Below are 24,046 nucleotides of genomic sequence, written 5' to 3'. Positions count from 1 at the left end.
CACCCTTATCCCTCCAACGCATGGTGGGCCGGTTCTTACCCAGGGGCCATATGTTTGACAGCCCTGCCTTAAAGTGAATGTTGGACACAGTGGTGTGATCTGAGGGTGTCTTTCCTACTTTCTACCCTTCAACTTCTGGCCCCTTTGCTCAGACCACACTTATCTGCAATCTGGGCATTAACTTTGATCTAAACTACACACCTGTAAAGTTTTGTGAGCTAGGGGCATATAGTTGGGGGGGCATTGGTCCCTTTCCTATTTCCTACCATCTTCCAACTTTGCCTTCGTTTTGATCTCAACCACTAACCTGTAAAGTCTGATGACTACATTTACAACACCTGACAATGTTCTCAACAGCTTCAGTGGTAGTTTCCTCTAGAATAGGTGGCACCAGGAACACATTTCACCATCACACACACACACACACACAGGCGCATGAGGTGAAAACAATAACAGCCGTTTCAACATTGTTGCGACTGGTAAACATTCAGGCTGTTGTTATCAACATCGTCCCCGCATATCCTCCTTTACTTGTACATTTATCCTTAAGCACTCTACTCCTGCTTTCGCTGGACACTTTTGTGTTTCACCACTATAAATGTAAATGTGGCCAAGCAGGAAACCTCACAGCTACCTGCCAAATGTGCTCCGTTTGTCATCCTGCATTCTGTTTGTTATTCATATGAGAAAATAGTGTCTCAACAGAAACAGTGCATCTAAAGGTTATTTTTTAAAAGATAACAGAGGCAAAAAAGTGACAGTGACAAAGGTCTGGGTGTTTGTATTTGGTTCATGGTTTTGCTATTAAATCTTAAAGCTGTTTAATAATCCTGTGTTTGGGGGTGCTGTTCTGTTGGGATTGTGATGGATCTAATGGTGCACTCCTGTCAGCCTCTCTCATACGCGCTGTATTGAAAAAGTGTCTTTAACTTCCCTGGGGAGCTACAGAGACTGGAAAGATAGTCCAATAACTTCCATTTAGTGATTTTTTTTCTGCCTCTCTGGGTTTGATTCTTTAATATTGTAACCTAATATGCATAGAACTGAATAGTTTGTCCTGAGGGATGAAAACATTGCATTAGCCTCCAAGTAAACTCTGAGTTGATAGTCGTGATGATAAATCTCCCAAGTGACACTTTTGTTTTTGTTTTTTTGTCTTTTTTTTAATAAGTTGATAAATGTTGTGGCAGTGTTATATAAAGTAAATTATATGAAGTAAATATTTTTAATTGCTGTTGTGTTGAGACAGGAAAAAAAAGTTTAATAATTTATTATGCTTTTTATTGACTTCGGTAAGTCTGCCAGGTTTTGTTCATTCATTAATTATTATGATACAAGTACAAGAGTAATGCTGGGTTTATAGCTCTTTTTGTCTGTGAAGCGAAGGTTGGCTGGGCCACTACAGCTCCCAGCTGGCCTTGGACGATGATGCAATGCTTGTGTAAGTGGAGCAGGTTGTGTCAAGCATGGTGAAGATGCCTCCGCACTCCCCTACTGACCAACAGTCTGTCAGAAAACAGAGAAAAGACAAAAAGGGACAGAGGGAGATTGAGAAGAGTTGTGAATGGAGAACTGAAAGAGAGCGAAAGTGAAAGAAATGCAGTCAACCTGATAGACTGAAAGAAGGAGACAACCCACTGTCTTCTTACTTTGTGTGAATTGTGTGTACGTATGTCTGTGTTGCTTCGACCCTTTGTAATGTTCCATTCAACATTTTTGGGTACTACCCATTGCAGGTAGCTAAAGACCCATTATTTTACTGTTAGGAGACAAGTCAACTTTTAAGTCTCGGTGAAATGAAAGTAAGCATCCTTAACTTCTGTATTGTGAGGTATTTCCCAGTGAAACACAATATTTAAGCAGTGTACAGTCACAAGAGGATTTTAGATTAAATCCTTAGTATTTCATTGAACCACTAAAAAAGTGGACAGGCTTAACGTTTACTGGGATGCGGAGCTTCAGCAGACTGTTGGCTCAACACACACCTCCCATGTTTTTGATCAGGAAGATGTTGAGACAGAGATAAATTAATTAATTGAAATAGAGTGGTGCAGGAACGAGTCCTAAAACCCAGAAATGAGTAAGCATTGTATTTTTTTAATAGCCTAAAATAAGGTCTAAAATGAGTGAAAGTGGTGTAGTTTGTTTATCGTCTAATGCTAGCTCTTTACTTCTGCCGATTTCATTTACACTTAAGAAAATCATGAAGTGGAGTTCATTTATTTTAAGACCATTTTGCTGAACAAAATGTGCAAGTATCATAAACGTATTTGCCACAGATCTTATTTCCTGCAGTAATCCAAAATCCCATGTAAAAAAAAACATACAAACAAAACCCAAAATTATACAAAAAAACATAAAACACCAAACACCCAGAAAACTCAAGATAATAATTCTTAAATATTAGAAAAAGATTTAAATGTTGATCAAAATAATTGCCAATTAATATTCTGTCAACCGACTGATTAATTAACTAATCATTTCAGCTGCACTTGTATAAACTGTTTTAGTAATTTAATTTCTAACAATATAATATATAATATGAACTCTTCCTTTTTTAATGCAAAACTCTTAATCTGTACCATGATTTAAGCATTCAGATAAATGTATTTTTAAAAAAAGTACAATATTGTTCTCTGAAATGTAGAGGAGTAAAAGTATAAAGTGAAATTAGAGGAAAATACTCAAGTACATGTACCTCAAATTTGTTCTTAAGTACACTACTTGAGTAAATGTACTTAGTTACATTCCACTGCTGAATACATACACATTATTTTTTCACTAGTATATCAAATTCACTAAGTGGGAGCAAATCAGTAGAGAATATGCAAGTTGCCATAGAAATCCTCCCGCCAAGGATAGTACATAGTACGAGTGGGTCTAGCGATAATCCCAGCGGTCTCAGACATTTCAGTCAGCCATTTCACATGGGGATTTTTTATGTGAATACAGAGTATGTGCAGAGTTGATATTAGTCATCCATGCTCTAACCTCATCTCACTTCCCACAAGCTACACTAAGCAAAGCACAGATTGGAGATTGGAGAGTGACAATAAAACTTTCCCTCCCAAAAATCTGCATTAGATAGAGAGCCTTACACCAGGTCTTACTGTTGCAGGAGATGTAATAAATTTTTGACTGGCATGGATAAATCATAACACCGCTAAACCAACAGATATGCAGCAGTAGACTAGGACATTAGCTATGCAGTGGATAATATTTAACTCCAGCATAATAGTTTCTTAAGAAATGTTATGTACTGTTGAGCAGCAGCAGTTAACCAAGTACATTTACCTATATATATGTCCGTGGTTTGTAAAGAGTGCAGCAGAGAGAAAGGCAGTAGTGTAAACAGTACCAACAATTTTGATGTACTGTGTTAGTATTCTGTGAATAGTAATGCAGTGTTGATGTGTGGATTATTACCTAGAGTGTCTTGTGTGTGTGTGTGTGTGACACGTGCCATGGTGAGTTTGAGCTAAGGCCAGAATATAGAAATAATAATGTGAATGGGCTGCATGCAAGACAACAGTCATTCTTACATCCCCAGAGCCAATATACAATATGTGCCTGCAATGAGCCATTGTGAAAGCCCGACATCAACAACCCTGGGGGAAATATGCTTTAAAACCAATTCAGCGTATACACTCATGATACTCAAACATATGTATATCACCACTATGTGGTAAATCAAAATATCTTAGTGGATGTGCCAAACACTACAAAAGAAGAAGTTATCTGAAAAATTTCCTGGGTTAAATTAATTCAGCCAGCAGTGCGGGTGGGCAGTGTAACGTCAGCCGGAAATTCTATTATAATATAGAATATGGAAGAAACAGTCCAAATCCAAAGAGTCAACAATTAGAATGCTGAAAAAAGTCATACTGAACTACGTTGAAAAATGCCATACTATAGCATGCGGTAAAAACAGTCAAAAAAGACATTGTTGCAGATGCCGATAAAACTTATGGTACAGCATTTTGAAGAAGTTTTTGGTGTAGAATTTCAAAAAACAGTCCAAAAAGTCAACGTTTAAAATGTTGAAAAATGGCTAACTATAGTAGGAGTAGCGTTTGGGGTCAGGGCGAGGGCTAGGAATTCATCATTGTAAATGTCAAAAAAGTAACAGTATAGCATTTTGAAGACGTTTTTGGTGTAGAATTTCAAAAGAACAGTCCAAAAAGTCAACGTTTAAAATGTTGAAAAAGTCATAGCATAGTATGTTGCAGAATGCCATACTATAGCATGTGGAAAAATGGTTGAAAAATTAATTGTTCCAAATGTTAAAAAAGTCATAGTATTGCATTTTGAAGACTATAATAATATAGAATGTGGAAGAAATGGTCCAAAAAGTCAACATTTAAAATGTTGAAAAAAGTCATACTATCATAATAATGCTGTAATAATTTGACTTTTTCTAACATCATGTCAATGTACTGAGTTGTACTATGCTGGTGGTATTGCTGGTTTTACCATGTTGTAGGTTGAGCCGGTCCCTTAAAGACAAAGTTGCTTTTTTTGCCTGTTGTATTTTACTGTAGAGGCACCTGGTCCTGGTTCATGTAGATGTCCAAGCATGCAGCCATAGTTACTTAAAAAGTAAATGCATTCTGGTGGGGCTAAAGCGGCTAATTGATATTTTTCTAAAAACGACCACCTCAATCTGCAGCTCTCCTCAGCTTTCAAATTTGCCATATCATATACAGATCTTATGAAATACATCTAGTTTTCCACAACTTGTTTCCAATCCCCTTACAAAGTTAAAACAAAATCAGTTACTCCAGGTTTAAGTAAAACTGTTTGGAGCTGCAGTTTGGGGAAGAACCCATGTATTTGTGTCTATTCTACATAATGCATTTGGTCATAACTTAATTATTACAAGGCCTTTGCATAATCCCTTAAAAGCCTTTTAAAAAGGCTAATGAAAGCTATCAAGTAAAGTTTAACTGTCTGTAATTGAATGCAGCAGAATATGACTCACTGCTGAATGTTCACTAAATTGCTCAAGTTCATTACAGTTCAAGGCAGTTCGGTAAAATGCAGTGTGTTTAGTCTGATGTTAATGCATCAGATTTGTGTGTGTGTGCGTGTGCGTGTGCATGTGCGCAGCCTGTTTTTTCTTTCTTTTCCATGCAGGCTGCAAATCATGCTGAAATCTCTGTCTGTCTTATCTGTCTCTCTTTCTCTCTGTCTGTCTCTCTCACAGTTACCTGAACGACCTGGAGAGGATAGCTAAAGCAGATTATATCCCCACCCAGCAGGATGTGCTGCGAACTCGGGTTAAGACCACTGGCATCGTGGAGACTCACTTCACTTTTAAGGAACTGCACTTCAAGTAAGGCCATATAGCACTGATCTGATATCTGTTTTAAGGGACATCAGATACTTCAGAAACAAAAAAACAAATAAAAAATAGTAATAAATGAACAAGAAATTTAAAAAAAACACTGCTATCTCCATTCTCACCCTGTCTCCCTTTCACCAAAACAGTCGCTTTAGCCATTTGCGACCAATGTGAGAGTCCAGGGAACTTTCAGCAATTCACCTGCAGTGAGAAGGTGTATTTGACCTCCAGTAACCTGACTGGTAATGTGACCCCCTGATGTTCACTCATCTCTGATGCATGCTTGCAGTCTTATTTGGTGATACATAAAAATACTGCCAGATGTCAGTTTGTCTTGTTAGCCACCCAGCACAAGAAACATGACCGATACTGAATCAAATGTCCTTGTGGCTATTTTGGGAGATCAGCCTTGATGTTAAAGTATAAGCAGGTCCGTCATCATACGTTTCTTTGATATTGCATCAGGATCTGTCAGTGTGAGCAGTGACATCACCTTACCAGCCTCCTCCTAAACAAATTGCTAGACTTTATTCTCAACATTAATAGCATCAAGGGGCGACTGACCCTCCTGGCTTGAAATGTGCAACTCAGCTACGCATAAGCTAAATTATACCAGCAATTAAAAGCTTAATTATCATGATTTCACTGTGAGCTGAGTAAATAAATTAGATTCTGCCCACCCTGCTCTCGCTCAATACCACCAGAGCTTTATACAGTGCTAACATTTGAGTGTGTCTCACATGGCGCTGTAGGTCTTACATAAAATATACTCTGACCCAGCCTGAGCACTCGAGTGTGGGATATTAATGGATGTATAGGTATATCTCTTGATAGAGGATGCGTGAGACATATACAGTGTTTAAACATTTTATAACAAGACATATACATTCCGAGTGTTGTATTCTGCATAAAGTATGTCATGTAATAGTGAAAAAACTGTATCTCTGCTCTTTTTCTTTATTTTAGGTATTGATATGTATATGAAATACCCAACACTTTTTAAAGCAGCTAAATAGATCTGGTTGATAACAGCAGCTACGTCACGTCATGGCTCTTGTGTGACCTGTTTCCTGATAAACTCTTTGATATTTACCTTCTGTCACTGCCTCAATATTTGGCCTGAATAATACATGAAGGCAATCAATAAGAAGAAAGTCACGTTTTTATAAGTCTGTCCTGTTTGCCATAATAAGTACAGAAAGGAAATGCTTGTAGAAACAAAGTGGTGTCAGCTTTTGACAATGGCTCAATTTAGATCTGTCGAAATGATGCTTCTTGTGACACCTCACATTTGCCCTGTGTATCATCAAAATATGGCAGCTCTCCTTGATGTCGTTGCTTCAGCCATCTGAAGGGTTTTTGTTCTCACCTCTAAGGCCTTGTTCAGACTCACGGCCCGAATCAGATTTTGGCATATCTAGAATGTATGCAGATTGACTTAAGAAAGTCTGTACAGCAAAAAAGCTTTTTACCCAAGTGCTGTTGTGCAGTTGAATCAATCATTATGCAATCATGTGTGATTGATTAAGAGCCACACCACACTACCACACTGTCCCCCTTAATACTGTATTACTTATTATTGTGCCTTCATAACCATTAGTGCCTTGTCTTTACTTTGTGACTATTTTTAGTTTATTTATTTTTTAATGTATACTGTGCACCACGGGGAGTTTGCAGTTTCTTTGAATGCTTATTCATGTTATGGCAACGTTCTTCTTCAAAATGTAATTTTTGCAGATCGGATCCAAGCCACATTTTGCGGTGATTTGAAATAAGATTCTAACTGGATTTATATTGATGCATCTCAGTCCAGATTATCAGGCTGCTCAAGTTGGATTTCAAAGTGTCTTTTGTGTCACGTTACTATATCGCTGAAGTGGAGCTTTTCCATCTGAGCTGCGTGTAAGTATCTGGGTGCATTTATACTCTATTTATGTACAAATACAGATCTAGGTCTATTTCAGATGATGTATTTGTCAATGCCCTCATACTTCCATGCGTTCTTTATGATAGCATAGATACAGCCATGAGGTGGCATTAGAGTGCAGAGTCAAACACTTCACACAACAACAAATGAGGCGATGGTGGAGGAGGTAGTAATAAGGTACTTTTTAACAGGCAGCATGGTAGACAGCAAAGGTCTGAGTCCATTACATGTATCGTGATGTTTTGAAGAAGAATGCTTTCAACTATATTGTTCATTTTTTAAATGTCTTGTTCATCTCCTACAGTCGTTTCTTGCTCTCATAGCCCAGCATTGATGCCTGCAGTCTTTTATCAGATATCTGACAGACATCTCTCCACCTCCTCATCACTTCTGTTCTCAAAGCAGTCTCATGAAAACTTAATGTACATCCAGGGATGGAGTGTCACTAACTTTCTATTTCCTACCTTCCTCACCGATATCCTTCCTGAAATGTCTCTTCAGTACCCGGCTCTCTATCTGCTTCACCTTACTGTCTTTCATTGTGACCTCCTTCCCCTCTACACACGCATAATGTATCTCCTTTACTTCATCCCCTGTGCAGAATGTTTGATGTGGGAGGCCAGCGCTCGGAGAGAAAGAAGTGGATTCACTGTTTTGAAGGAGTCACAGCCATTATTTTTTGCGTTGCACTGAGCGCTTATGACCTGGTGCTGGCCGAGGATGAGGAGATGGTAAGGAGAAAAAAAAACCTTCTTCATGGATGACTTAACTTTACGAGCTTCATAAATCTGCAATTTGGCTCATTTTCAGTATGAGGTAGTTTAGATTGTAGAGCGTTACACATATCCCCCCTCCCTCCTTTTTTATAGCTTGATAATAGCAAGGTCCAGGTAGTGAAACTGGTTCAGTGGTCCATTTATAGTTAAACCAATGGAGTGTAATTATGCAGTAAAAGCAAATTTTTCAAGTGATTTGATCCATTTGACCTAATTTCTTGAACTGTTTAAAGTGTTCAGGAGAGACTTGGCTGAAAGATGCTTTGAAGAACCTCCTCTGCAATGGTTATTCCTCCCATTTTAAATATTAAACAACATTGTCCCCTGGTGGCAGCTCTGATGTGTTGGTGTGCTTCAGTAGAGGCCTTCAAGGGAAATGTTGGTATTTCTGTGCCTAGATCCTATTTTCCAATGTTTTATTTCTAATGTATATTGAGAAGGTAGGTTTTTGGAATTAGTCCAGTATTGAGCAAGAACGCAGCCGGCAGCCGTGAAACAAGCTGCAGCGTAACCACACAGGTCATTTTGTGCATTCTCAATGTACGTCCACTAAAAGTGCATTTTTTTTCACTGACAGGCTCAGATTGTTATTGTTAAGTGCCAAACAACATAATGGAAAATATCCTACAAAGATAGACATTTTTGTTAAAGAGTAAGATCCTTTTTGTTTAACCAGAAACAGCCCCCAAATCACCATCACCTAATCCAACAGTTAACCGTGGAAAGATAAACCAAGATGGCTTTATGAGTATTATTGTGTGTTTTATGATAATAAATTAAATGGGAGTTAATGGTTGTTTCTGGCTAAACAAAAAGGACCTTACCCTTTAACAAAAAGGCTATCTCAATAGGGAACTTATATTAACTATCTAAGTCTGTCAGAGGCAAAAACACACACTTTTAGTGGACGTATGTTGACGGTGTGCAAAATGCCCCAAGTTGTTACATTGCAGCCGGTTTTGACGTTGATGGCTGTAGCCCTGGAATAATTTGAAAAATTGTTGTCTCCATTTGTCACTTAGACATATTAAAAATATGGGAAAATATGGTCCCGACTGAAAAATAAAGAAATTTCCCTTTAATCCATGACTAACTTTGCTTCTCTTTAGAACCGAATGCATGAGAGCATGAAGCTATTTGACTCAATCTGCAACAACAAGTGGTTCACGGAGACTTCCATCATCCTCTTCCTCAACAAAAAGGATCTCTTTGAGGAGAAAATTACTCGCAGCCCCCTTACCATCTGCTTCCCAGAATACACAGGTAAAGCGCTTTAATGGTTAAACGTCTTCAGTATGACTGCAGACATGCTGCGGTGGCTGCAGTCGGGACAGTTTCAGCTAACAAACACGAATCACATCCTAACAAATCACAGCATGAGAAAATGTAATACGTCATCTTAATAACAAAACACTCCCTCGTCTTTCCAAACTGTCTCTTTCCCAGGAGCCAACAAGTTTGATGAAGCAGCAAGTTATATTCAGACCAAGTTTGAGGACCTGAACAAGAAAAAGGACACAAAGGAGATCTACACCCATTTCACGTGTGCCACTGACACCAAGAACGTGCAGTTTGTTTTTGACGCTGTCACTGATGTCATTATTAAGAACAACCTGAAAGACTGTGGTCTTTTCTAAAGGTAGGACAAAAGGATGATGAAATATATGGTATTACCAAACAATTGTAGGTAGTTTAGAGGTTCCAGAGCTCATTTTTAAGCAAAAATGTCAAAACACGCTGGTTCTAGCTTCCTGAATGTAAATATTTTAGGTTGTCTTACTTTCGTACAACAGTAAAAAAGTGTATATTTGTTTTGAGCTGTCTGTCAGATAGGAAACCAGCGATTTCATTAATTGTGGATGACATTTTGTATCCCCAACCAGAAAATAATTGTCAACTTAAACAATGCATGTAATTATTATTTGCAGCTAGTTTAAGCACAGATGGCTGGCATCCTTAAAGAGAGAAAGTTGTGACTTTGAGCAGCTCTAAATCTGTGTGTTTAACTCAAGCTCTTCTTTTATTTTTCATTGTATTTATCTAAAGGTGATATTTTTTGTCTTTCTGTCCATTCAGGAAAATGCCTGACGCAAACAGACTGCATGAGAGACTACAACAGCCATGTGATGATTACTGCTTTTCATAATGAAAACCATAACAGACTTGATTCCTAGAGGGGAAACCTTACATAACTTCAACAATCACTGATTTGCAACCATCACATCCTCTGTCAATTGTGTTAAAATTTTTTTGAAATATATTTCTTACTGCTCTTGATCAGGGGTTCTCATTCTATTCATACTGAGTGCCTGTAAATAGATATTTGACCAAGGACCCCCTTATTGGTTTTTAAATTAGATTTGTAACATAAATTATATTATCCAGCTGGCTCACATGGAAAATAATTGTTGAAAGAGGAAAACTTATCATAATAATAACCCATTATCTCATCATGCCACATGGCAAATGAAAATGCAGCAAAATTAAAGTATTTTTCATCCTTTATGGGCCTTCAAGGATTGGTCTGAGAACCACTTTTAAGGGTAATTATTTGATTTGATGTGGCTCATTTTTTGTATTCAGATCTCTTTTTGAGTTTTTTAGGTTTTCATTTTACTTTCCTTATTTGCTTTGAAGTTTAGTATGAAGATACAGTACAAAAGAAACAACTTTTTATAAAAACCACATTAACTTATGTTAACTAATGTTGGCATTTTATGAACCTTTTGACTGCACAGAGCTTATTTTTAGAAGAAAACAAACAAGCATGGAGAATGAAATAGATGAAGGGAAAATGTTTTTGTACAATGTTTACACGGAATCAATAATCACGGTTGTACTATAGTGCATTGTTCTGCATGACTGTCCATAGATTAGCCTGTACCCCCCTCAAACTGAATAACATTCCTTAAGTAACTTCTTTAAAGAAACAAAACAGAAATGGTTAAGTGTCACTTTTAAGATATCTGCAAGATTTTTAAGTGGTTATGTCTGTTCCTAACATGGATTGTTCTGTACTATTTGTTCCATTCAAAGTCTTTCTACATATGTTTGTGCCTTGATATCTGTTTACACTTGTTCTTTAGAGTCATGCTATCTCCATAGTGTGAATTAGGGCTATTTCTACTCCACTTCAGTTCACATGATTTAAGATGCACCACAACACAGAGACAAATGGATGATAGCCGTTCATTAGTATTAAGATAACAGTCATTCACAAGTTAAATGTAAATAAAAGTTTGCTCACATGATCTTTTATTCTACTGTGTGATGTGTTACGAGGAAATGCACAAAAAGCATATTTCATGCCTCTATGATTCCCTGAAGCCCAAGAGGCAAGAGAGAAAGAAAAAGATTATGCATTTTTTTGCAATATGTTGTTTTCAGACGTTTTTTCGACATGTCAAAATTTGAATTTGTCAAAAAATGGCTGTAAACGACATATGATAGCTTGTTGAGACATGTTATAGTATAGCATGTTAAAAATACATCATGGAATACCCTTTACGAAAAAAAGTACTTAGTGTACGAAAATATCAAATTTTGACATGTCAAAAAAATGTCTGAAAACAAAATTTTATGTCATACTATAGCATGTTCAAAAAGTGGCCAAATACATTAAAAAAAAAGCCACATCGAAAAAATGGCTGAAAAGGAGATATTAGTATAGTGAGGTGAAAGATCTCAAATTTTGGCATATCTCAAAAAGGGCTGAAATCCGTATGTCGTAGCCTGTAGAGACATGCCATGGCACAGCATTCAATGTGGATTTCAGCTGTTTTGGGGACATGTCATATTGTGACATTTTTGCCAGACTTGCATTTTCAGTCATTTTTTGGACATACCAAATTATGGTGTTTTTTGCCCTTTTTTACAACTTTCTATACTATGGTGTATCTCTGAAGGCTATTTTATGAGTTTTTATGTTGCTTACAGCTGATTTTGTGATATGTCATATTTTGACATTTTTACCAGACTCTCGCCTTGCATTTTCGGTCATTCTTTGGACATACCAAATTATTGTGGGTTTTTTTTTTGCCCTTTTTGCAACTTTCTATGCTATGGTGTGTCTCTGAAGGCTTTTTTATGTCGTTACATGTGGTTTTCAGCTGTCTTAGGGACATGTGATTCTTTGACATTTTTGCCATACTATAGCCTTGAATTTTCTGTCATTTTTTGCACATACCAAATTATGGTGTATTTGGCCCTTTTGGCAACTGTATCTGCTATGGCTTGTCTTGGAAGGCTATTTATGTTGTTTAATGTGGTTTTCAGCTGATTTTGGGACATGTCATATATTGACATTTTTGCCATACTATAGCCTTGCATTTTCGCTCATTTTTTTTGGACATGCAAATTTATGGTGTATTTGGCCCTTTTTGCAACTTTCTATGCTATAGCATGTCTCGAAACGTTATTTTATTTCGTTTAAAGTGGTTTTCAGCTGATTTTAGCACATGTCATATTTTGACATTTTTGCCATACTATAGCCTTGCATTTTCGCTCATTTTTTTTCACATGCCAAATTATGGAGTTTTTGGCCCTTTTTGCGACTTTCTATGCTATGGCATGTCTTGAAATGCCATTTTATGTTATTTAATGTGGTTTTTCAGCTGATTTTGGGACATGTCATATTTTGACATTTTGACGTTTTTGCCATACTATAGCCTTGCATTTTCACTCATTTTTTGGACACAACCACTTTATGGTGTTTTTGGCCCTTTTTACAACTTTCTATGCGATGGCATTACTTGGGAGGCTATTTCATGTTGTTTAATGTGGTTTTCAGCTGTTTTTGGGACATGTCATATTTTGACATTTTTGCCATACTATAGCCTTGCAATTTTTGTCATTTTTTTCCACGCCAAATTATGGTGTTTTTGGACCTTTTTGCAACTTTCTATGCAATGGCATTCCTTGGAGGGCTATTTTATGTTGTTTAATGTGTTTTTCACCTGATTTTGGGACATGTCATATTTTGACATTTTGACATTTTTGCCATACTATATAGCCTTGCATTTTCGCTCTTTTTTTGGACATGCAAATTTATGGTGTATTTGGCCCTTTTTGCAACTTTCTATGCTATGGCATGTCTCAAAACGTTATTTCATTTGGTTTAAAGTGGTTTTCAGCTGATTTTGGGACATGTCATATTTTGACATTTTTGCCATACTATAGCCTTGCATTTTCACTTTTTTTGGACAAACCACTTTATGGTGTTTTTTTGGCCCTTTTTGCAACTTTCTATGCGATGGCATTCCTTGGGGGGCTATTTTATGTTGTTTAATGTGGTTTTCAGCTGATTTTGGGACATGTCATATTTTGACATTTTGACATTTTTGCCATACTATAGCCTTGCATTTTCGCTCATTTTTTGCACATGCAAATTTATGGTGTATTTGGCCCTTTTTGCAACTTTCTATGCTATGGCATGTCTCGAAACTTTATTTCATTTGGTTTAATGTGTTTTTTCACCTGATTTTGGGACATGTCATATTTTGACATTTTGACGTTTTTGCCATACTATAGCCTTGCATTTTTGGTCATTTTTTGGACAAACCACTTTATGGTATTTTTGGCCCTTTTTGCAACTTTCTATGCGATGGCATTCTTGGGGGGCTATTTTATGGTGTTTAATGTGGTTTTCAGCTGATTTTGGGACATGTCATATTTTTTGACATTTTTGCCATACTATAGCCTTGCAATTTTTGTCATTTTTTTTTCCATGCCAAATTATGGTGTATTTGGCCTTTTGCAACTTTCTATGCTATGGCATGTCTTGAAATGCTATTTTATGTTGTTTAATGTGTTTTCACCTGATTTTGGGACATGTCATATTTTGACATTTTGACATTTTTGCCATACTATAGCCTTGCATTTTCACTCATTTTTTCCACACACAAAATTATGGTGTTTTTTGACCCTTTTTGCAACTTTCTATGCGATGGCATTACTTGGGAGGCTATTTTATGTTGTTTAATGTGGTTTTCAGCTGATTTTGGGACATGTCATATTTTTTTGACATTTTTGCCATACTATAGCCTTGCAATTTTTGTCATTTTTTTCCACATGCCAAATTATGGTGTTTTTTTGGACCTTTTTGCAACTTTCTATGCATGGCATTCCTTGGAGGGCTATTTTATGTTGTTTAATGTGGTTTTCAGCTGATTTTGGGACATGTCATATTTTGACATTTTGACATTTTTGCCATACTATAGCCTTGCATTTTTTTTGCTCATTTTTTGGACATGCAAATTTATGGTGTTTTTGGCCCTTTTTTTTGCAACTTTCTATGCTATGGCATGTCTCGAAATTTTTGTTTGGTTTAATGTGGTTTTCAGCTGATTTTGGGACATGTGATATTTTGACATTTTTGCCATACTATAGCCTTGCATTTTTTCATTTTTTTTCGGACAAACCAAATTTATGGTGTTTTTTTGGCCCTTTTTGCAACTTTTTATGCTATGGCATGTCTTGAAACGTTATTTTATGTCGTTTAAAGTGGTTTTCAGCTGATTTTGGGACATGTCATATTTTGACATTTTTGCCATACTATAGCCTTGCATTTTTTTCATTTTTTTCGACATGCCAAATTATGGTGTTTTTGGCCCTTTTTGCAACTTTCTATGCTATGGCATGTCTTGGAGGCTATTTTATGTTGTTTAATGTGTTTTTCACCTGATTTTGGGACATGTCATATTTTGACATTTTGATGTTTTTACTATAGCCTTGCATTTTCACTCATTTTTTGGACAAACCAAATTATGGTGTTTTTGGCCCTTTTTGCAACTTTCTATGCTATGGCATTCCTTGGGGGGCTATTTTATGTTGTTTAATGTGGTTTTCAGCTGATTTTGGGACATGTCATATTTTTTGACATTTTTTGCCATACTATAGCCTTGCATTTTTTGCTCATTTTTTCCACACACAAAATTATGGTGTTTTTGGCCCTTTTTACAACTTTCTATGCGATGGCATTCTTGGGAGGCTATTTTATGTTGTTTAATGTGGTTTTCAGCTGATTTTGGGGACATGTGATATTTTGACATTTTTGCCATACTATAGCCTTGCAATTTTTGTCATTTTTTTCCACACGCCAAATTATGGTGTTTTTGGACCTTTTTGCAACTTTCTATGCGATGGCATTCCTTGGAGGGCTATTTTATGTTGTTTAATGTGGTTTTCAGCTGATTTTGGGACATGTCATATTTTTGACATTTTGACATTTTTGCCATACTATAGCCTTGCATTTTTTTCATTTTTTGGACATGCAAAATTTATGGTGTATTTGGCCCTTTTTGCAACTTTCTATGCTATGGCATGTCTGGAAACGTTATTTCTTTGGTTTAAAGTGATTTTCAGCTGATTTTGGGACATGTCATATTTTGACATTTTTGCCATACTATAGCCTTGCATTTTCACTCATTTTTTGGACAAACCACTTGATGGTGTTTTTTGGCCCTTTTTGCAACTTTCTATGCGATGGCGTTCCTTGGGTGGCTATTTTATGTTGTTTAATGTGGTTTTCATGATTTTGGGACATGTCATATTTTGACATTTTGACATTTTTGCCATACTATAGCCTTGCATTTTTGCTCATTTTTTTCGACATGCAAATTTATGGTGTATTTGGCCCTTTTTGCAACTTTCTATGCTATGGCATGTCTTGGAAACGTTATTTCATTTGGTTTAAAGTGGTTTTCAGCTGATTTTGGGACATGTCATATTTTGACATTTTTGCCATACTATAGTCTTGCATTTTCGCTCATTTTTTTCCACACACAAAATTATGGTGTTTTTGACCCTTTTTACAACTTTCTATGCGATGGCATTACTTGGGAGGCTATTTTATGTTGTTTAATGTGGTTTTCAGCTGATTTTGGGACATGTGATATTTTGACATTTTTGCCATACTATAGCCTTGCAATTTTTGTCATTTTTTTCCACATGCCAAATTATGGTGTTTTTGGACCTTTTTGCAACTTTCTATGCGATGGCATTCCTTGGAGGGCTATTTTATGTTGTTTTAATGTGGTTTTCAGCTGATTTTGGGACATGTCATATTTTGACATTGTGGCATTTTTGCCATACTATAGCCTTGCATTTTTTGTCATTTTTTGCACATGCAAATTTATGGTGTATTTGGCCCTTTTTGCAACTTTCTATGCTATGGCATGTCTCGAAACGTTATTTCATTTGGTTTAAAGTGGTTTTCAGCTGATTTTGGGACATGTCATATTTTGACATTTTTGCCATACTATAGCCTTGCATTTTCGCTCATTTTTTCCACACACAAATTATTATGGTGTTTTTGGCCCTTTTTGCAACTTTCTATGCGATGGCATTACTTGGGAGGCTATTTCATGTTGTTTAATGTGGTTTTCAGCTGATTTTGGGACATGTCATATTTTGACATTTTTGCCATACTATAGCCTTGCAATTTTTGTCATTTTTTTTCCACACGCCAAATTATGGTGTTTTTGGACCTTTTTGCAACTTTCTATGCGATGGCATTCCTTGGAGGGCTATTTTATGTGTTTAATGTGGTTTTCAGCTGATTTTGGGACATGTGATATTTTGACATTTTGGCATTTTTGCCATACTATAGCCTTGCATTTTCGCTCATTTTTTTTGGACATGCAAATTTATGGTGTATTTTTGCCCTTTTTGCAACTTTTCTATGCTATGGCATGTCTCGAAACGTTATTTCATTTGGTTTAAAGTGGTTTTCAGCTGATTTTGGGACATGTCATATTTTGACATTTTTGCCATACTATAGCCTTGCATTTTTTCGCTCATTTTTTCCACACACAAAATTATGGTGTTTTTGACCCTTTTTGCAACTTTCTATGCTATGGCATTACTTGGGAGGCTATTTTATGTTGTTTAATGTGGTTTTCAGCTGATTTTGGGACATGTCATATTTTGACATTTTTGCCATACTATAGCCTTGCATTTTTTGTCATTTTTTTGGACATGCCAAATTATGGTGTTTTTGGCCCTTTTTGCAACTTTCTATGCTATGGCATTCTTGGGGAGGCTATTTTATGTTGTTTAATGTGGTTTTCAGCTGATTTTGGGACATGTCATATTTTGACATTTTTGCCATTTGCCACTACTATAGCCTTGCATTTTCGTCATTTTTTTTTGGACAACAAAATTATGGTGTTTTTGGCCCTTTTTGCAACTTTCTATGCTATGGCATTACTTGGGAGGCTATTTTATGTTGTTTAATGTGGTTTTCAGCTGATTTTGGGACATGTGATATTTTGACATTTTTTTGCCATACTATAGCCTTGCAATTTTTGTCATTTTTTTCCACACGCCAAATTATGGTGTTTTTTGGACCTTTTTGCAACTTTCTATGCGATGGCATTCCTTGGAGGCTATTTTATGTTGTTTAATGTGGTTTTCAGCTGATTTTGGGACATGTGATATTTTGACATTTTGACATTTTTGCCATACTATAGCCTTGCATTTTTTGTCATTTTTTTTTCGGACATGCAAATTTTGGTGTATTTTTGCCCTTTTTGCAACTTTCTATGCTATGGCATGTCTCGAAACGTTATTTTATGGTTTAAAGTGGTTTTCAGCTGATTTTGGGACATGTCATTTTTTTGACATTTTTGCCATACTATAGCCTTGCATTTTCGCTCATTTTTTCCACACACAAAATTATGGTGTTTTTTTGGCCCTTTTTACAACTTTCTATGCGATGGCATTACTTGGGAGGCTATTTCATGTTGTTTAATGTGGTTTTCAGCTGATTTTGGGGACATGTCATTTTTTGACATTTTTGCCATACTATAGCCTTGCAATTTTTTTGTCATTTTTTTTTCACACGCCCAAATTTGGTGTTTTTTGGACCTTTTTGCAACTTTCTATGCGATGGCGCATCCTTGGAGGGCTATTTTATGTTGTTTAATGTGGTTTTCAGCTGATTTTGGGACATGTCATATTTTGACATTGACATTTTTGCCATACTATAGCCTTGCATTTTTTTTGCTCATTTTTTGGACATGCAAATTTATGGTGTATTTGGCCCTTTTTGCAACTTTCTATGCAATGGCATGTCTCGAAACGTTATTTCATTTGGTTTAAAGTGGTTTTCAGCTGATTTTGGGACATGTCATATTTTGACATTTTTGCCATACTATAGCCTTGCATTTTTTTGCTCATTTTTTTCCACACACAAAATTATGGTGTTTTTTTTGACCCTTTTTACAACTTTCTATGTGATGGCATTACTTGGGAGGCTATTTTATGTTGTTTAATGTGGTTTTCAGCTGATTTTGGGACATGTGATATTTTGACATTTTTGCCATACTATAGCCTTGCAATTTTTGTCATTTTTTTCCACACGCAAAATTATGGTGTTTTTTGGACCTTTTTGCAACTTTCTATGCTATGGTGGCATTCCTTGGAGGGCTATTTTGTGTTGTTTAATGTGGTTTTCAGCTGATTTTTTGGGACATGTCATATTTTGACATTTTGACATTTTTGCCATACTATAGCCTTGCATTTTCGCTCATTTTTTGACATGCCCAAATGATGGTGTTTTTGGTCTTTTTGCAACTTTCTATGCTATGGCATTCTTGGAGGGCTATTTTATGTGGTTTAATGTGGTTTTCAGCTGATTTTGGGACATGTCATATTTTTGACATTTTGACATTTTTGCCATACTATAGCCTTGCATTTTCGCTCATTTTTTTGCACATGCAAATTTATGGTGTTTTGGCCCTTTTTGCAACTTTCTATGCGATGGCATTCTTGGGAGGCTATTTTATGTTGTTTAATGTGGTTTTCAGCTGATTTTGGGACATGTCATATTTTGACATTTTTGCCATACTATAGCCTTGCATTTTCGCTCATTTTTTTCCACACACCAAAATTATGGTGTTTTTGACCTTTTTTGCAACTTTCTATGCGATGGCATTCTTGGGAGGCTATTTTATGTTGTTTAATGTGGTTTTCAGCTGATTTTGGGACATGTCATATTTTGACATTTTTGCCATACTATAGCCTTGCAATTTTTGTCATTTTTTTCCACACATGCCAAATTATGGTGTGTTTTTTTTGGACCTTTTTGCAACTTTCTATGCTATGGCATTCCTTGGAGGCTATTTTATGTGTTGTTAAATGTGGTTTTCAGCTGATTTTGGGGACATGTCATATTTTGACATTTTGACATTTTTGCCATACTATAGCCTTGCATTTTCGCTCATTTTTTGGACATGCAAATTTATGGTGTATTTGGCCCTTTTTGTAACTTTCTATGCTATGGCATGTCTGGAAACGTTATTTCATTTGGTTTAAAGTGGTTTTCAGCTGATTTTGGGACATGTCATAATTTGACATTTTTGCCATACTATAGCCTTGCATTTTCACTCATTTTTTGGACAAACCACTTGATGGTGTTTTTGGCCCTTTTTGCAACTTTCTATGCGATGGCGTTCCTTGGGTGGCTATTTTATGTTGTTTAATGTGGTTTTCAGCTGATTTTGGGACATGTCATATTTTGACATTTTGACATTTTTGCCATACTATAGCCTTGCATTTTCGCTCATTTTTTGGACATGCAAATTTATGGTGTATTTGGCCCTTTTTGCAACTTTCTATGCTATGGCATGTCTCTGGAAACGTTATTTTATTTGGTTTAAAGTGGTTTTCAGCTGATTTTGGGACATGTGATATTTTGACATTTTTGCCATACTATAGTCTTGCATTTTCGCTCATTTTTTCCACACACAAAATTATGGTGTTTTTGACCCTTTTTACAACTTTCTGTGCGATGGCATTACTTGGGAGGCTATTTTATGTTGTTTAATGTGGTTTTCAGCTGATTTTGGGACATGTGATATTTTGACATTTTTGCCATACTATAGCCTTGCAATTTTTGTCATTTTTTTCCACACGCCAAATTATGGTGTTTTTGGACCTTTTTGCAACTTTCTATGCGATGGCATTCCTTGGAGGGCTATTTTATGTTGTTTAATGTGTTTTTCACCTGATTTTGGGACATGTCATATTTTGACATTTTGACATTTTTGCCATACTATAGCCTTGCATTTTCGCTCATTTTTTTTGACATGCAAATTTATGGTGTATTTGGCCCTTTTTGCAACTTTCTATGCTATGGCATGTCTCGAAATGTTATTTCATTTGGTTTAAAGTGGTTTTCAGCTGATTTTGGGACATGTCATATTTTGACATTTTTGCCATACTATAGCCTTGCATTTTCGCTCATTTTTTCCATACACAAAATTATGGTGTTTTTGACCCTTTTTACAACTTTCTATGCGATGGCATTACTTGGGAGGCTATTTCATGTTGTTTAATGTGGTTTTCAGCTGATTTTGGGACATGTGATATTTTGACATTTTTGCCATACTATAGCCTTGCAATTTTTGTCATTTTTTTCCACACCAAAATTATGGTGTTTTTGGACCTTTTTGCAACTTTCTATGCGATGGCATTCCTTGGAGGGCTATTTTATGTTGTTTATTGTGTTTTTCACCTGATTTTGGGACATGTCATATTTTGACATTTTGACATTTTTGCCATACTATAGCCTTGCATTTCGCTCTTTTTTTGGACATGCAAATTTATGGTGTATTTGGCCCTTTTTGCAACTTTCTATGCTATGGCATGTCTGGAAACGTTATTTCATTTGTGGTTTAAAGTAGTTTTCAGCTGATTTTGGGACAGTTCATATTTTTGACGTTTTTGCCATACTATAGCCTTGCATTTTCACTCATTTTTTGGACAAACCACTTGATGGTGTTTTTGGCCCTTTTTGCAACTTTCTATGCGATGGCATTCCTTGGGAGGCTATTTTATGTTGTTTAAGGTGGTTTTCAGCTGATTTTGGGACATGTCATATTTTGACATTTTGACATTTTTGCCATACTATAGCCTTGCATTTTTTCATTTTTTTGACATGCAAATTTATGGTGTATTTGGCCCTTTTTGCAACTTTCTATGCTACGGCATGTCTGGAAACATTATTTCATTTGGTTTAAAGTGGTTTTCAGCTGATTTTGGGGACATGTCATATTTTGACGTTTTTGCCATACTATAGATTGCATTTTCACTCATTTTTTTGGACAAACTACTTGATGGTGTTTTTTTTGCCCTTTTTGCAACTTTCTATGCGATGGCATTCCTTGGGAGGCTATTTTATGTTGTTTAATGTGGTTTTCAGCTGATTTTGGGACATGTCATATTTTGACATTTTTGCCATACTATAGCCTTGCATTTTTGGTCATTTTTTGGACATGCCAAATTATGGTGTTTTTGGCCCTTTTTGCAACTTTCTATGCTGTGGTGTGTTTTGGGAGGCTATTTTATGTTGTTAAATGTGGTTTTCAGCTGATTTTGGGACATGTGATATTTTGACATTTTTGCCATACTATAGTCTCATTTTCGGTCATTCTTTGGGCATACCAAATTATGGTGTGTTTTTTTTGTTGTTTTTTTTTTTGGGGTTTTTTTTGCAGTTTTTGCAGTGTTCTATGCTATAGTGTGTCTTGTAAGAATGTTCTAAGTGGTATAAAGGGTATTTCAGCTTTTTTGGAACTTGTCACATTGTCACAATGTCTCATGACATTTTATGAGCGAAAATGCAGTCATTTTTTCACCTTTCTATGCTATGGCATTTCTTAGAAGTTCCAATAAATGACCGAAAATGCAAGGCTATAGTATGGCAAAAATGTCAAAAAAAAAATATGTGACATATCCCAAAAACAGCAGCTGAAAACCACATTAAATAACATAAAATAGCCACTCAAGACACACCATAACACAGAAAGTTGCAACAAGGGCAAAAAACACCATTATTTGGTATGTCCAAAAAATGACCAAAAATGCAAGGCTATAGTATGGCAAAAACGTCAAAATATGACATATCCCAAAAACAGCTGAAAAACCACATTAAATAACATAAAATAGCCACTCAAGACACACCATAGCATAGAAGGTTGCAAAAATGGCCAAAAACCCAATAATTTGGAATCTCCAAAAAATGACCAAAAATGCAAGGCTATAGTATGGCAAAAACGTCAAAATATGACATGTCCCCCAAAATCAGCTGAAAACCACATTAAACAACATGGAATAGCCTCCAAAAACACACCACAGCATAGAAAGTTGCAAAAAGAGCCAAATACACCATAAATTTGCATGTCCAAAAAATGACAAAAAATGCAAGGCTATAGTATGGCAAAAATGTCAAAATATCACATATCCCAAAAACAGCTGAAAACCACATTAAACAGCATAAAATAACCGTCCAAGAGAAAGTCATAGCATAGAAAGTTGCAAAAAGGGCCAAATACACCATAAATTTGGCATGTCCAAAAAATGAGCGAAAATGCAAGGCTATAGTATGGCAAAAATGTCAAAATATGACATGTCCCAAAATCAGCTGAAAACCACATTAAATAACATAAAATGCCCTCCCAAGAAATGTCATAGCATAGAAAGTTGCAAAAAGGGCCAAAAACACCATAATTTGGTGTGTCCAAAAAATGACAAAAAATGCAAGACTATAGTATGGCAAAAACGTCAAAATATAAAATATCCCAAAACTGCTGAAAACCACTTTAAATAACATAAAATAGCCGCTCAAGACACACCATAGCATAGAAAGTTACAAAAGGGGCCAAAAACCATAATTTGTTATCTCAAAAAAATGACAAATAATCCAAGGCTATAGTATGGCAAAAATGTCAAAATATGACTTGTCCCAAAATCAGCTGAAAACCACTTTAAACGAAATAAAATAGCATTTCAAGACATGCCATAGCATAGAAAGTTGCAAAAAGGGCCAAAAACACCATAATTTGGCGTGTGGCAAAAAATGACAAAAATTGCAAGGCTATAGTATGGCAAAAATGTCAAAATATGACATGTCCCAAAATCAGCTGAAAACCACATTAAACAACATAAAATATAGCCTCCCAAAACACACCACAGCATAGAAAGTTGCAAAAAGAGCCAAATACACCATAAATTTGCATGTCCAAAAAATGAGAGAAAATGCAAGGCTAGTATGGCAAAAATGTCAAAATATGACATGTCCCAAAATCAGCTGAAAACCACATTAAACAACATGAAATAGCATTTCAAGACATGCCATAGCATAGAAAGTTGCAAAAAGGGCCAAATACACCATAAATTTGGCATGTCCAAAAAATGAGCGAAAATGCAAGGCTATAGTATGGCAAAAATGTCAAAATATGACATGTCCCAAAATCAGCTGAAAACCACTTTAAACGAAATAAAATAACTTTTCGAGACATGCCATAGCATAGAAAGTTGCAAAAAGGGCCAAATACACCATAAATTTGCATGTCCAAAAAATGAGAGAAAATGCAAGGCTATAGTATGGCAAAAATGTCAAAATATGACATGTCCCAAAATCAGCTGAAAACACATTAAACAACATAAAATAGCCTCCCAAAACACACCATAGCATAGAAAGTTGCAAAAAGGTCCAAAAACACCATAATTTGGCATGTCCAAAAAATGAGCGAAAATGCAAGGCTATTGTATGGCAAAAATGTCAAAATATGACATGTCCCAAAAAAACAGGTGGAAACTGCCTAAAATAGTCTGCCAATGCAGACCATAGCATAGAAAGTCGCAAAAAGGGTTAAAATCAGTATTATTTTGCATGTCATAAAAATGACCGAAAACGCAAGGCATAATAGTATGGCAAAAATGTCAAAATTTGACTTGTCCCCAAACCAGCTGACAGACACTTTAAACCACATAAATTAGCCTTACAAGACACACCAAAGCATAGAAAGTTGCAAAAAAAGGGCCAAAAAACACATAATTTGGCATGTCCAAAAAATGACCGAAAATGCAAAGCTTTAGTATGGCAAAAATGTCAAATATGACATGTCCCAAAAACAGCTGAAAACGATATTAAACCCAATAAAATAGCCTTCCGAGACACAGCACGGCATAAAAAGTTGCAAAAAGGGCTAAAAA

General features: G+C 36.0%; 1 protein-coding gene across 3 annotated transcripts in view; it reads left to right on the top strand.

Moving 5' to 3' along the window:
- gnai2b (guanine nucleotide binding protein (G protein), alpha inhibiting activity polypeptide 2b) overlaps positions 1-11,291 on the top strand; it is a 55,694-nt gene extending 44,403 nt beyond the window's left edge. For all 3 annotated transcript variants that reach the window (XM_042507258.1, XM_042507272.1, XM_042507265.1), the window contains exons 5-9: positions 5,207-5,335; positions 7,873-8,002; positions 9,157-9,310; positions 9,494-9,686; positions 10,124-11,291. In XM_042507258.1, the coding sequence (XP_042363192.1) occupies positions 5,207-5,335; positions 7,873-8,002; positions 9,157-9,310; positions 9,494-9,684 (604 nt within the window). In that variant the 3' untranslated portion in view covers positions 9,685-9,686; positions 10,124-11,291. The remainder of the gene's footprint in view (positions 1-5,206; positions 5,336-7,872; positions 8,003-9,156; positions 9,311-9,493; positions 9,687-10,123) is intronic.
- Positions 11,292-24,046: the final 12,755 nt, after the last annotated feature.

Source organism: Plectropomus leopardus, chromosome 2, assembly GCF_008729295.1.
Source record: "Plectropomus leopardus isolate mb chromosome 2, YSFRI_Pleo_2.0, whole genome shotgun sequence".
In the NCBI taxonomy this organism is placed as follows: Eukaryota; Metazoa; Chordata; class Actinopteri; order Perciformes; family Serranidae; genus Plectropomus; species Plectropomus leopardus.
Note: the sequence above shows the minus strand (reverse complement) of the source record. Positions and strands in the feature narration are given on the sequence as shown.